This window comes from Tenrec ecaudatus, chromosome 1 (assembly GCF_050624435.1).
Source record: "Tenrec ecaudatus isolate mTenEca1 chromosome 1, mTenEca1.hap1, whole genome shotgun sequence".
NCBI classification, from domain to species: Eukaryota; Metazoa; Chordata; class Mammalia; order Afrosoricida; family Tenrecidae; genus Tenrec; species Tenrec ecaudatus.
Genome location: NC_134530.1, coordinates 131070175 through 131084317, shown reverse-complemented (window position 1 = coordinate 131084317; position 14143 = coordinate 131070175). Strand labels below are relative to the sequence as shown.

The following is a 14143-nucleotide window of genomic DNA, read 5'->3' as shown; positions in this document are numbered from 1 at the left end:
TTCCCTTGTGCATGAGTCCCATAAAACTTCATGGGACAAAGCAGCCTCATCTTTTCCCCATGGAGCCACTGGTAGGTTTGAGGGGCTGACCTTGTGGTTGGTAGCCCAATGCCCCAGTCTACAGTGCCACCAGTGGTCTGTATTTCACTTTCTCATTTCTCTTAAAACTATTATTTTATTAAGGAGAAATGCATCCATTTCCTAGTGTTCCTAGTGTCAGGTTCTGAAAGGTAATGCTTGTTCAGAGAAACCTTTTTAAACGGTTCAATGATTCAGCATCCCAAACAGCTCTGCACTTCGTAATTCTAACTCATGAAGCCCCAACGTGCTTCCCAGTAGGGTTGTACTCTGAGTTCTCTATGGCTGAGACCTTTCTGAAGCAGGTCCCCAGGACTTTGGTCAGAGGAACTTCTGGGTGGATGCCAAATGCAAACGTTTCCATTATTAGCAGAATGTTTAATCATTTTTGCCACCCGTTATTTTGTCACATTTCTCGTTTATCTTCTAAACAGATCTCTCAATCACTTATTATTTTGTTTGCTTATAAGTATCAGCATTATGAGAGTAATATGTGTTCCAGAAGGCTAAATCCAGCGAATCTAACACAGCTTCTCACTAAATATCTTGTTACATGAAATAATAAAGCAATAGAAGGGTAATCATGAAGAGGTTGACCACAGGCTAGACTCGCGGATGAAGAAATGTGATACTCGGAACAAAAAGTGTTATGGGAGAAGAGAGAAGGGGGAGAAAAAAAAGGCAAGTCTGAAGTCCAGACAACCTGCCAGATAAGGCAAATTTTCTGCATTGTGACCATCTGTTGGTGAAATGGCTCTCTTCCTAGAGCAACACATGAATCACGATTGAAAAAGGCCTCTGCATTTCATAATAATAACTCGTATGAAGTGGCCATTCCAAAGAGATCGCCCTGCAAAGATACAACCTTGCATTTATACTACTCAGAGCGCTTACTACAGCCTCCTCCTTTCCTTCCCCGGGACTGTACATTCTCAAACTCTTAGATTCTCCATAGTAAACAGCCCAATGCTCTGCCCCCCTATTTATTGGATTGGATAAGCAGCCACTACTTCATCAGGAGTTCCTGAAAATGTGGGTGCCTCTCTGCACATCGCAGGTTTGGGCCGGAAAGAACAAAAGGGGCGATTCGTTTCTTGGAATCCCGACTGCTTTTACCTTTAACCCCGGGGCCCCTCAAATCCGAGCTCCTTTGCCTTCCAAGCCAAGCTAGGCCTCTCCGCAAGCATTTTCGCTGCATACGAGCGAGCGGGCGGGGCTGCGGGCGTCCGGGCTCCCTCCCGGGGCCCTTCCCCCCCGCCCCCCCCCCCGCACAGGGAGCCCCCAGACTGGGCGCGCAGCCCCGCCCAGGGGGCGTCGCCGCCAGACGGCCGCCCCGCCCCGCGCCGCGCTGCCGCCCGGGGCTCGGGATTTCCACGACTGCGCGGCGGCGGCGGGGCTGTCACTCCAGTTTCTGTCCGGAGCGCGGAGCTGGAGTTGGTGTCCAGAAACTCCAGAGAGGAGCAAGCGCCATGGCCCCTGTGCTGAGCAAGGACGCGGTGGACATCGAGGTGGGGACCTGAGGGGACCCGGGGGGGGGCAGCCCCTCGATTTAGTGGTGGGGTGGCTGCGCGGCGCCGGAGGAGAGTGGGGTGTGGGGAAAGTTGACCCAGCTGCTGGGGCCTGGCAGGGGATCTGTGGGTCTGTCCGCGCAGGGAGACTAGAGAAGAGACTAGCCTGCCGGACGGGCTGTTCGGGGTTGGCACCTGTTCGCTTTCTTCGGAGAGACCTTCGGGAAGTCTGTCTTGTCACCTGTGCTGTGGGCTGGTGCCTGAAGGAGCACAGGTGCCCCAGAGGTCCTCTGGAGGGTCGGAGCGCCCGCTCCCACTCCTCCCTCACCCCTCCGCCACCTGCCCCACTCCCCTGTGTGTGGTCTGTGCCCTCTGCCTTCGCCTCTCAGGGCCACTGAGTGCGGCTATTTGTCAAGGTAGTAGGTAAAGATAACATAGGAGACCTGGGCGTCAGCTGCGGGACGCCCACGGAGCCCTGCGAACTGCTCCCCGAAAGGAATTAACATAGAGAAGGATGTAACAAAGTATCAAGAACACGAATGTTGCTCTTCTCTCAGAAACACGTGAACCGGTTTCTCTTTCCAGCTAACAGTTTGATTTCCTCTGGCACTCGATTTTTGTTAAAATGACATCTCTCTTCCAGTGACTAAAGTCCTACCTGAGAGACGATGGTCATTTCCTTGACGTATGAGAGGAGGCACATTGCAGATCAACACTGATACTAAACCAAAGTCAGTGCACCTGAGCAAACTGCTCTTAGCAGCGTCGCCCCCACCCCCACCCCTTCTTTTGAGTCTCCTACTTCTTCGGTAATGTGTGCTTTGTATATGTGTTTCTGAGAAATAACAGAATGTTCCATTCCTGGTTCTTTCTGGTGGCTGAAGTAAAAGTTTAAAAACCACCTGTTTGCAGAATAGCTGCTTTTGACACACCTGTTCCTGCACTGATTGAGGGAACTTTGTGTTCTGCTGGGGCGAGGCAGCAGCAGGCTTGGCCACAGGGGCCGTAGTCCATCCGGTGCTTATCTCGTTGGTTTCCTTGTGATTTCTCTTGATCCTAGTTTTCATTTCGATATTAAACAACACGGTGTGCTTATACCGTTATTCAAAGATCATTCATGTGTCGGCAGCTTACAATTATTTTTCTTTTTTCATATTTGCCTATTTTCATATTCAATTTAGCCCTGGTGGCTTTGAATTGAAGGAATATTTTATTTGAATGTCAAGTGGAGGGCCACTTTTGGCCTTTGTAATTTCCCAATGAGCTGTTCTCTACCTGGATTGCATATTTCTCTGTATCACTCTTGAAAATATCTTTGAAATCTGTTCTCATTCACATTTCCCTGAGGAGGAAGACCCAACGGAACACGTAAGGAGCAGTTTAATTCCATGTGCTATTTCAAGAACATTTTAAGACTCATATTTCACACACCTCAACCTGATCTTATTCTGTGTGGTCAGTTTTTTTGCTGTTATTTGTAATGTACGAGAGTGTTATTCAAACTTTTCAATTTTCTCTATGTCACATGCACTTCAGCCGGTTCCATGACTGAGTCTCGTACTTATCTCTCAAAATGATACCCATGGTTCATGTGCTAAAATAGCATGGAAGAGCATGAAATTAATCATTAAACATAATGAAGTATGCAAGAATAAATTAAAGCTAAAGGACCACATTCAAGAATGTGTATCCCAGCTCACCAAAGTTCACTTTTGTATGTGTTGCAGAATAAAAATAGTTTATGAAAGCTTAAATGCTTATAAAATTGTAGTGTGTATATTAGACATTCCCTCTTTGAATAAATCTATTAAAACTACTCTCTGGAGCATGAGCTGATATAACCACTGTCTTTTTCTCAGATTCATAGGGCACCAAGATATAGATACATAGTGGTATGAAACAGACTATGTGAATATCTACTCTTTTTCATACCAGCACACACACACACACACACACACACACGAATATGAAGTCACATGATCAATGTGAAAAGACCAGAAGAAGATTGTGACAGCCCCCTATAATAATGATTTCATTTCTCCCATGATCTACAAAGTCTTGGGTTTCAGAGAAACATCCAAACATGTATTTTTGTTTCATGGGGATAGAGGGTGCTGAGTTATTGAGGTATATAAAATTATCTTGTGGTCTTATTCCTCCATTACTAGCCTCCAGCCAATATCACAGCAGGCTTTCAAGGTTGGGCACATGGAAAATGATCAGAAGACTATCAGACTTCAAAACTGAAATATCTCTTGTTGGAAGATAAGTCTAGCGAAAATTTTTTACTCAGTCATAGAACCTAGTTCACATACTCAAAAATTGTTCTTGTCTTTGAAGTAATAGTAGAGGTTCCATTGGAAGTAGAATGTAGAACATTGTTTCGGTTGGGTTATTTGGTTACCTCAGAGATATTGTGGTTTACTCTCAGACCACCAGTATAAAGAGTCTATTACCCAAAAGAGAATATTGTCTATAAAACAAATATCCCCCATAAAGCAGATATCTCCATAAAGGGAGTCACATGAACATTTTGGTTTCCTAGGGCATGTAAAAGTTATGTTGATACTAAGGTACAGTATGTTAAACATTGAGCTTTAACAATAAGGTCATTGGTTCAAATCCACCATCCACTCCAAAAGAAAAAGACAAGGTATTTTATTCCTTTAAATATTTATTTTAATTGATCAATTAATAATTCAAATTATTTAAAATATTTATAAATGATTGAATATAATTATTTACATATTTAAATCTTTGGAAACTATATGTAATCGACAGCACAGCATTGAGTGGTGGTGGTCGGTAGCCTATTAAGTGTGCACTAGCATGATAAAAAGGCTGAAATCGTGTGAGAACTACTGAAATGTGACACAGAGACAAGACTTGAGCACATGCTATGTGAAAAAATGGTGAAGATAAATTTCATATTGTGAAAATCTCCAATTTGTGGGAGGAAACGCCAACAAACCAACAATAATGTGAAGCATATTGCAATAAAACAAGTTATGTTTGTTATGTGTTTCAAAGCTTGGCTTCTGGAGCGAACTGTGTTGTGTGGTGGTCTATCTCTACCTCTTTAGCCATGTAAAGGTGGGTGTGCAAGCTAGTTTTTCTGAGTCTCATTTGCATACATATGAGGTAAGGAAAATAATAATAGTAATATAGCAATAAAGCTGTCACCAGCTTCTTGCTAGGAAAAAAGACAAACATGTTATAAAACAAATATAGAGAAAAATACAATATTCTCAGCAAAATAAATGACATGGATATAATTAAACCAAACCAAACTCACTGCCACTGAGTAGATTCTGATTCATAACAACTCTACAGGACAGGGTAGAACTTCCCCCTTGGTGTTCTGAGACTAACTCTTTGCAGCAGTAGAAAGCCTTATCTTTCTCTCGATGGGATAGGTATAATCAGTACACCTAAAGTTCATTAGAAATAACTTTATACTTTGAAATTTTATTTTTATTTTGTGGGTTTATTGTTTATATACAGTCTTATTTTTTTCAACAATGACTTTGTATACAAACTTTTGGGGGAAGGTTTCAAAGAGAGTAAGTACTGGATATTGGACACTTTTCTGGTGCTCGTTAGGAATGTAACAGCATTTATTAATTTAGTTTCAAATGATTTATGATATAATAACAATATCTGCACATTTAAAATCAAGTAAAACTTATTTTGAAAGAGTTCACTTTTGTTTGATATATTATTTCCTATCTTTAACATGGAAAATTAAGAATGAAACTGATGACTATAGGTAATGGAAAATGTATGCATCTGTTCTTTGAATATGAATAATTTAGATAAATATTTACAGCTAATTTGATCTGCTTCCAAATCAAAGCCCATCTCTTGAGTTTTCAGGTACTGAATATTAAGAAATAATAAATTTTTTTAGCGTTAACATTGGATAACTAAGGCATTCATTTATTCCACTGTTGACTAGGTTCTTAAGAATTATATTCATTTCAGAAGAAAGTTTAGAATTTTCTGTATTAGTTAAGTAAGTAAGATTATCATATACTGAATTGGAAAAAATAGACTACAATAGAAATGACTTAGAGAAAGTAATTTTTAACAAGAATTAGAAAAAGAAAGGCCTGAGTTATGGGTTCTGATTCGACAAGGATGACAGAGGAGCACCTTTTAGAACTTCTGCACCTGGGGAAGGAGTAAGACCAGATGTTCAAGGAAAAGAATCCAACTTGGCAGAAACCAAAGAGGATATTTATTGGTATATATACTGAACATATAAGTCTCTTCCATAATAGCGCCTTTTGGTATTCTTTTATGAATAGGGCATCACAGATCTTGGGGAACTGCCCTCTTGCCCAGACTTTTGAAACTTCATGCTTAAAATTGACTTTGAAATGTAACACTATTTTAAAAGTTTGCATTGTTGAAAACTTATTGGTTCTACCTACCTTAAGCTGTTCTCTAGATCATGCTTAATTTTAAAAGGATTTCTTCTTTCTAAGGACTTTAGCTGGGTAGAAGAATTTTGCCAGACGATTTAAAGAGTCATTTGAGTTCATTGATTGCTCCTTGCATTTTTAAGGCACTACACATTAAAATTTTTTATTGTGACAAAGATAAAGAATTTCAGAACAGATAACCAGTTTTGCATTAAATAATTCATATACATATTGTCTCAACTCACCCGTTGCTGTCCTCTCGGTATACAATCCCCCACTCCAATTTCTCCCTGTTACTCTCCCTTCCTTTCTCTCTAAATGTCTACATGGGGTGAGTACATGCTGTCCTGTTGAGCTCATATGGTGTGTAGCCCTGTCCCCTCTACGCCCTCCCCACGCCCCACAGGGGTGGGTTCAGTTCCAGACCAACAGGGTGACTAAGAGTCAAGCCTCAGGTGTCTTACCACTGCTATTTCACAAGTAAACCTATAGGACTTTGAGTTTTTTCCCACATTTTTCTCTTATTCTGTCTCCTGCCATGGATTCTTTTCAGAGAAGTTCGCAGTGGTGGCTGGAATCCATCCAGATCCATGGATGAGGTGTATGATACAGCTGGCAATGTTATGGCTCATTTTTATAGATAAGCTTGCTCATATATATTGAATTGCGATTTTTGTTTTTGTAATTTTTTTAAATCTCGGGTGTGTGAATTTAGTCAACTTTAATTAAAAACTGAGAATGTAATGGCTTTTTGAGGTCGAATTCTCTAGAGAAGCAAAACGGTTATGCTTATATATGTGTGTATGTGTATAGATGATAGATAGATAGATAGATAGATAGATAGATAGATAGATAGATAGATAGATAGATAGATAGATAGAAATCAAGAAAATGATTCGCAGCAGTTGTAGAAGCAGGCAAGCCTAAATCCAGGCAAGTTCCAAGTCTGAGGGTCAGATGTAAAGCAGGAGGCTTCTCCTGACTTGAGTTGTTTTGGGGGATGATGAATTCAAGATGAGCAAGAAGACCATATGCTGGTAGCTGCAAAGGTAAATGAATCCAAGATCAGTAGGTCTTGCTTGTGGCTGCAGAGTCAAATAAATCCAAGGTCAGCAGCTGGCCTCTGATGCCTCCCAGGACTGGCAGGCTGTTAGTTCAAGTCCAAAGAGGTTGCATAACCATATGCAGGTACAGATTCAGCAAAAAGCAAAGTTTTCTATAGAGTCCTTATATTGGAAGGAGGCCACACCTCCTCCCTTAGGAAACTTTATTTTTTATTGTACCAGACCTGTGACTGGAGGAAGGGTGTTATATTTCACCCCAATCTTATCCCACTATGGACGCTAACAACTGATTAGCTTTAATTACATTGTGATTAGTTAAATTACAGGAGATTAGTAGGTGTTAACTACAAATTACTGAGAATTCTCACTAGACAAGTTGACACAAAACCTTAACTATCACCATGAGTAATGATGAATTTGTCACTAGGAATGTTTAGATAGGATTTTCTTATTCTTAATCAGAGCAGATAATGTCTTCTCATCACTTATTTGTAAAAATATGATAAATCAGGATTCTCATTCTATTTTCGAGAAGAAATGTCCTGTGAACATTAGCAATTAGAAATTAGTAAGAATGCATAGATGACCTCGAGACAAATACTAGTATGATGGGGTGATTTGTAGGCAATCATGTCTGTCCTTAACTTTCTGAGTGCAGCATTTCCCACACTTTTGTTCTCACAGTTTTATTGGCACTTAACTTACCTATCAGCCAGTTCAATAGCTCTGTTGTTCAGTCATATCAAGGAGAATTGTACCATCCTCACCACTCTTAAAATGGGCCAGCCCCTGGGGGTTGCTCAGCTATGCCCGAAAGGTTGGAGGTTCCAGTCTACTCAGAGATAAATCAAAAGAAAGGAAGACCTGCCAGTCCATTTTAGAAAGGTCACAGCCATTGACAACCAGGTGGCGCATAGATCTATTGTGAAACAGCTGGGGCTTCCATTAATTGTAATTTAGTTGACAACAACTAGGCTGGTTTTCATAGTTTGTAACAACAGGCAAAAGCACAAGGATGGAAAACCAGTGTAGGCATAGGGGCTGACTGCCATGGCAGCATGGGACTAATCAGTGCACATGTGAGAGACAAAACGTCGAAGCACTGAAGACAAAAGATATTGAAATTGAAGCCTGTTAAGCCATAAAATATTCTGTTTCTGTTTCATAAAATATTATGAAACCCAGGATTGATGAACCTATAGGCACAGCAAATAGGGTTTCTGGGGGGCTGCAGTGGAGATGGTGGGGGTGGGGTGAGAAAGGGAGCTGATATCAAGGCGTTCAGGAAGGAAAAGAATGTGTGGAAACTGACTGTGGCAGCAGTTGTACAGTGCAGCTTGATGTGACTGAACTATGGAATGATATAATATCTGTATTAATGCCCAATATGATAACTTTGGAAAAGAAAAAACCAGTAACAGCTTAAAAAATTCTTACAAAAACTTTGATAAGGGATTTGCTCTAATCTCGGTTCAACATACCTCTAAAGAGGGGACAGTGTAAAAGTAGGACTGACCACTGGCAGAGACTTTCAGTCCTTCAACCAGTAGAGACTATTGCATTTCCTCTACACTCAAATGGATATATTTTAATTAGACATTCCAATGATTATAAATGTATCTATAACCAGAACTTCGGTTTTCTAATGGACATATGTATCACATGGATGTGATTTACTTCTAATCCTCCACATCAAGATTAGTAGACGTGCTTTGGCCTCAGACACCAATAGTGTGGTTGTTCATAGATACCTTGGAGCCAATTATTCTACTGAGATAACTCTTAATAGGATTATGTTTTCCCCATGATTTATAATTATTACTTCTTCCATTGCTTTTAATTAAATGTTACATTAGTAGATACAAAATATCTACATTAAACTCGATATTTTAACTTTTCACCACAAGTATCTATATATTGATGCCAGGAAATTGTTTTTTATTTTGTGTTTCAGAAATTTAAACTTCTATGCATGGTTTGCTGGGGGAAACACCAACAATAAACAACAGTGGATTAAAATAGATTTGGGTTCAAATCCTGGGTCCAATTGTTTCTGTGTATGACAGTGGGTGTGCTATTTCCTGGAATTTTATATCTTTAAATTAATTGGGATTAATTTTGTGGATTTCATATAAAATAATTGGAATCATGTACATAAATGCTTCTGACATATCTTGTCATAAAATATGTGGAAGTAATTCTTTTAAATATTATTGTATTTTCCCTGGATACTATTCAAATATAACCTCACTATAATTTTGTTCAACTTCAAGAATTAACTGGTGGTATTGAAGCCAGTTAAATTTGTGAGGGAAAGGAGAGTCAATTATTTCTTTACATTATGAGAGGCTATTTATAAATTAACAAATTCTGCATACATGTATGATATAAGAAAGTTACTGAATTATATTTGTCAGTATTATAGGTGATATGGGGAATTTTGGAATGAGTAAAATTGAAAAGATGTCAGTTTGCATTATATTTCTGTTTTAAAATGCTTTTAATAGTCATGTATTACTGGCCCTCTGGATTAAGCTACAGTGAAGTTTCAGTAAATATCTTGCAGGATCTTTGTTCAGGTTGGATTATATATATATCTAAAACAATTCAAAGTCTGTACTGACCTACCATCCTCTACTCTTTGCTGTAATATACATATAGGTTGATTTTTTTCAGTGATTTACTGCATATTTTATTGATCAGGGCCAATGCCTGGGTGAAAATTATTTTTTGGCATTTACTTTGGTATTTAGAAGGGATTTTATATTTTATGCTCATTTCTAAAAAGATATCCCTACAGGGTTATTTAAAACAAGCAAACAAAAAACCCAAAATAATTTGAGATATATCCTTATACTAAATATTAGGATTCTCTTCTACTTATGTTAATAATTTGTTTGGTTTTTTCCTTGGACTTTGTAGCCCCTCCCCATTTAATTTGTTTATTATTATTATTTTTTAATTCCATGGAAGAGGTGGGTTGGAGATCAACCTGCTTGACATCAGAAAATATAGAGCACTCTTTCTGAAAGATGACTCACATATGAAACTTTTCTGTAATGGGTTATACTAATATTATTTGTTAAGGATTTCAGCATGGTTGTGAAATAGCATCCCCACTACCCTCTCTCTCCTTGATAATAATTAAACAGACAATCTGTGTCCCTACCTCCCAGGTGCTTGGAAATTGATATTATGAGTACTTACGATTGCCCCCCTGGGACACCCCTGACGGGGCCACTTTGAAGAAAAATCTCTTCATCAATAAGAAAGCCCCAAGGGCCATGTCTCAGGGGACCCTCTCAAAATTACATGTCAACTCCAGGCCTGATTTATACAGATGGTGCTCGTGCTGAAACCCTGCCTCTGCCTCCCCATCCTCATACTTTATCCCCAACTATTCTTGTGCCCCCCACCTGCCCAAACACACACACTTTTACTTTTCTTCTATAACTTTGTCCCAAATTTTCAGTTCACTGACCTCATCCAGGTTTGATTCATCTGAACCAGACCTTTCCTGAATCTTTGTGAAATCCTTCAAGAGTGATATTAAAAATTAACTACAATTGCATATCCAACTTTAAAATGTGAATTGCTTCAGCAAAATAATAGAAAGAGTGTATATTTACTATTGGTCAATTCTAATAAATCATCTCATGTTGTTGAGAACATAGATTTAAAAGCATCATCTACCTGAAACCAGAGAACGTCTTACCACAGAAAGATGGCATGAGAAAGAACAATTCTTTTATTGAGTAAACATTAGTATCCTTTTTGAAAGTAACACACTTTCCCAGAGTATGTTAATATCCATCTAAGGAAGTAGGGGAGGATTACTAGAAATTACCTTAAAAAATAACAGCCCGAGTTTATAGTTAGTACATTTGATTTGCATATTTTACAAAGACTTGTCTAAAGTGATTCTGGAAGCATGAGGCAGGCAGGAGGGGAACCACTTCCCGTATATTCTGCTCTCAAGGAAATAGCCTCACAGTGGAGCAGAGTTGGGGAGTGTTGGGCCCATAGGCTGTGTAAGGCCAGTGACATTATCAATACCAGCTAACAGCACCCACCTCACCGAAGAGAAGTGTTCTAGCCATCATTAGGGATGAGTTAAATAAATATTTGACCTGTATGGCCCGAGTGTAATGTTATAGATATCCAAATGACCCTTGGCAGAAAGAAGATTCCACACCCCTGCTAAAGAGGAAAGATAATTTTACAGGGTGGCTTGTATGGTTTCTGCTTTCAGACACTGTCAGGTAAGCATTGGACTACTAACAGCAAGGTTGTTGCCTCAAACCTACTAGCAGAACAGATGGGGAAAGAGGAGGAAAATTTACACAAGGTCGCTGTGAATTGGAATCAACACCTGGCTGTGTACACTAATCTGAAGGCTGATACAGATAGGAGCTGGAAACACAGGTAATCCAGGACAGATAAACGCCTCAGGACCAACAATGAGAGTATGGATACTAGGAGGGTAAGGGGAAGGTGGGGGAAGAAAAGGGGAACTGATCACAAAAATCTATATATAGTCCCCTCCCAGCAGGATGGAGAACAGAAAAGTGGGTGAAGGAAGACATCGGTCAGTGTAAAACATGAAAAAATAATTTATAAATTATAAAGGGTTCATGAGGAAGGGAGGGTGTGGGAGAGAGGGGAAAAGTGAGGAGCTGATACCAAGGGCTCAAGTAGAAAGAACATTTTTTGAAAATGAGGATGGCAAGACATGGACAAGTGTGCTTGACACAAGGGATGGATGGATGGATGGATGGATGTTTTTCGATAAGAGCTATACGAGCCCCCAATAAAATGATTATAAAAGAAAAGAATTGGAAAATATATACTTTGATGAAAAATAAATGGGATGGTGTGATGTTGACCGGCTTCTAGCCCTACCCTATCCCCTTTGTCTTAGGCAACCACAGAGGCTTCTTGTAGAGGTGGCATTGCACTTACAAAACTATGAGGAGTCTACCAGGGATTTTAAGGGGACAGGCTTTTGAAGAAATAAGAGAGATGGGATTGAGTTGGTTTGGGGACCAATTATAAAGCCAGGTCTGTGAGTGTGTGCATCTGTTGTGACTAGGTGCCCATCATTTGGCTCTGACTCATAGTAGCAACAGAACAAAGCAATGCCTCGTACTGCCCCATCTCCATGTTTGAGCCCATTTTTGCAGCTCTCTGTCAATCCATTTCATTTAAAGGTCTTGCCTTTTTCATCGTTACCAAGAATGGTGTCTTTCTTGAAGGTCTGGTTTTTCCTTACACGAATACGGAAGACAAAGTCTCACCATCCTCCCTTGTAAGGAATGTTCTAGCCATCCACCTTCCAAGATACTGATTCTGCCCCTTTGAGTTTCCTAGACTGTAACACTTTATGCGATTAAAAAGCTCCAGCATGGTGTATTCAATGTTCTCCAATACTATAATAACAAAGGACTCACTTCCTCCATCTCTCTTACTTAGTGCCCAGCTTTGGCATGCATCTGAGGTGATTGCAAATACTACAGCTTACATTAGGAGCACCTGAGTCCTCAAAGAGTCAACAAATATTTGCTGTTTCCATATTCAAGAGGTTGTTGATGCTGTGCCCAGTCTATCTTTTGAAATCTTGACTGCTGCTTCCATGAGTATTGATTATGGATCCAAGTAGAATGAACTCCTTAGTATCCTCAATCATTTCTGTGTATCCCGATGCTAGCTGCTGGTCCAGTTGTATGGATTTCTGTTTCCCGTGGAAGTGAATACTGAACTCTGTATTCTTTGAACTTCCTCAGTAAGCACTTTCAGTCGTACACTCTATTTTCAGCAAGCAAGACTTGTGTTATCTGCATACAGGTTTAAAAATCAAGCTCACTGCTGTGAACTCAAAGGATCGAGTAGAACTACCCCTCTGGATTTCCGAGAATAAATCATTATAGATAGATAGCCTCATTTTTGTTGAGTGGAGTGACTGGTGGATTCAAACTGCTGACTTTGTGCCTAGAAGCTCAATACACAGCCCAGTTAACCATAAGGGCTCCCATGTGCACATAACCCAGAAAACAAGCAAAACTCACTGCTGTTGAGTCAGTAGTCAATGTTGGCTCACAGGGACCCCGGGGACAGGGTAAAACTGCCCCTCTGAGTTTCTGAGACTGTGACTCCTGTGGGAATAGAAAGCTTCATTTTTCTCCCACGTACATATAGTAGATTGTTAATAAATCTTCCACCAATTGTAATGCAACATTCATCTTCATATAGCTCAGTTTCTTGAATTAATTGTTCAGTATAAAGGTTAAAAAGTGTGGTGAAAGGACATAGACTTTTTCTGATTAGAAGCTACATATGATCCCCTTTTATGGATTTGTTTAAAGCATTGTCTCTTGGGGTATGTACAGGTTCCCCATGAGCAAATTTAGTGTCTGGAATGTCCATTATAAGCAATATTTTCTATAACTTGTTATCATTCAAACAATTTGATTACCTTTGCATAGTCATAAAACACAAGTCAACATCTTTAAATGAGGAGGAACCCTGGTGGCCTAGTGGGTCCCACATTGACTTGTTAACCGATAGTTCAACAGTTCAAAACCATATGGGTGTTCTGCAGAAGAAAGAAGAAGCTTTCAATGAACATAAACAGTTACTGTCTCTGTTTAAGGTAATAGAGATGAGACTGAGCTTCGTGTGGGGAACAATTGTAAAATAGGTATGTGAGTGTGGCCAGGTGTGTTATTGTTCTTAGGTGCTCATTCATTTGGCTCTGACTCACAGTTCTACTCTGTCCGATAGAGTCTCTATGAGTTAGAATCAACTCAATGGCAGTGAAATTTTTAAATGCAGGGAATGTTCTAGAAATAGCTAGAACAGAATGAGAATGTGAACACAGTGTAAACAATATAACCAATATCACTGATAATTCCGTGAAAATGAAGTGGGTTTTACTGTTTATCTTTTCACCAAAATTATGACATTCAACAACAACAACCAAACTATGAAACACAGATCTAACTTGACATTTATGGGGGTCATCATGCGTCAGCATCAACTTGGCAGCAAATGGTTTTGGGTAGGATTT

General features: G+C 39.7%; 1 protein-coding gene across 1 annotated transcript in view; it reads left to right on the top strand.

The window, feature by feature from the left end:
• Window positions 1-1455: 1455 nt before the first annotated feature.
• DPYD (dihydropyrimidine dehydrogenase) overlaps window positions 1456-14143 on the top strand; it is a 1117227-nt gene continuing 1104539 nt past the window's right edge. The window contains exon 1 of the mRNA XM_075558725.1: window positions 1456-1586. Within this exon, the coding sequence (XP_075414840.1) occupies window positions 1548-1586 (39 nt within the window). The 5' untranslated portion in view covers window positions 1456-1547. The remainder of the gene's footprint in view (window positions 1587-14143) is intronic.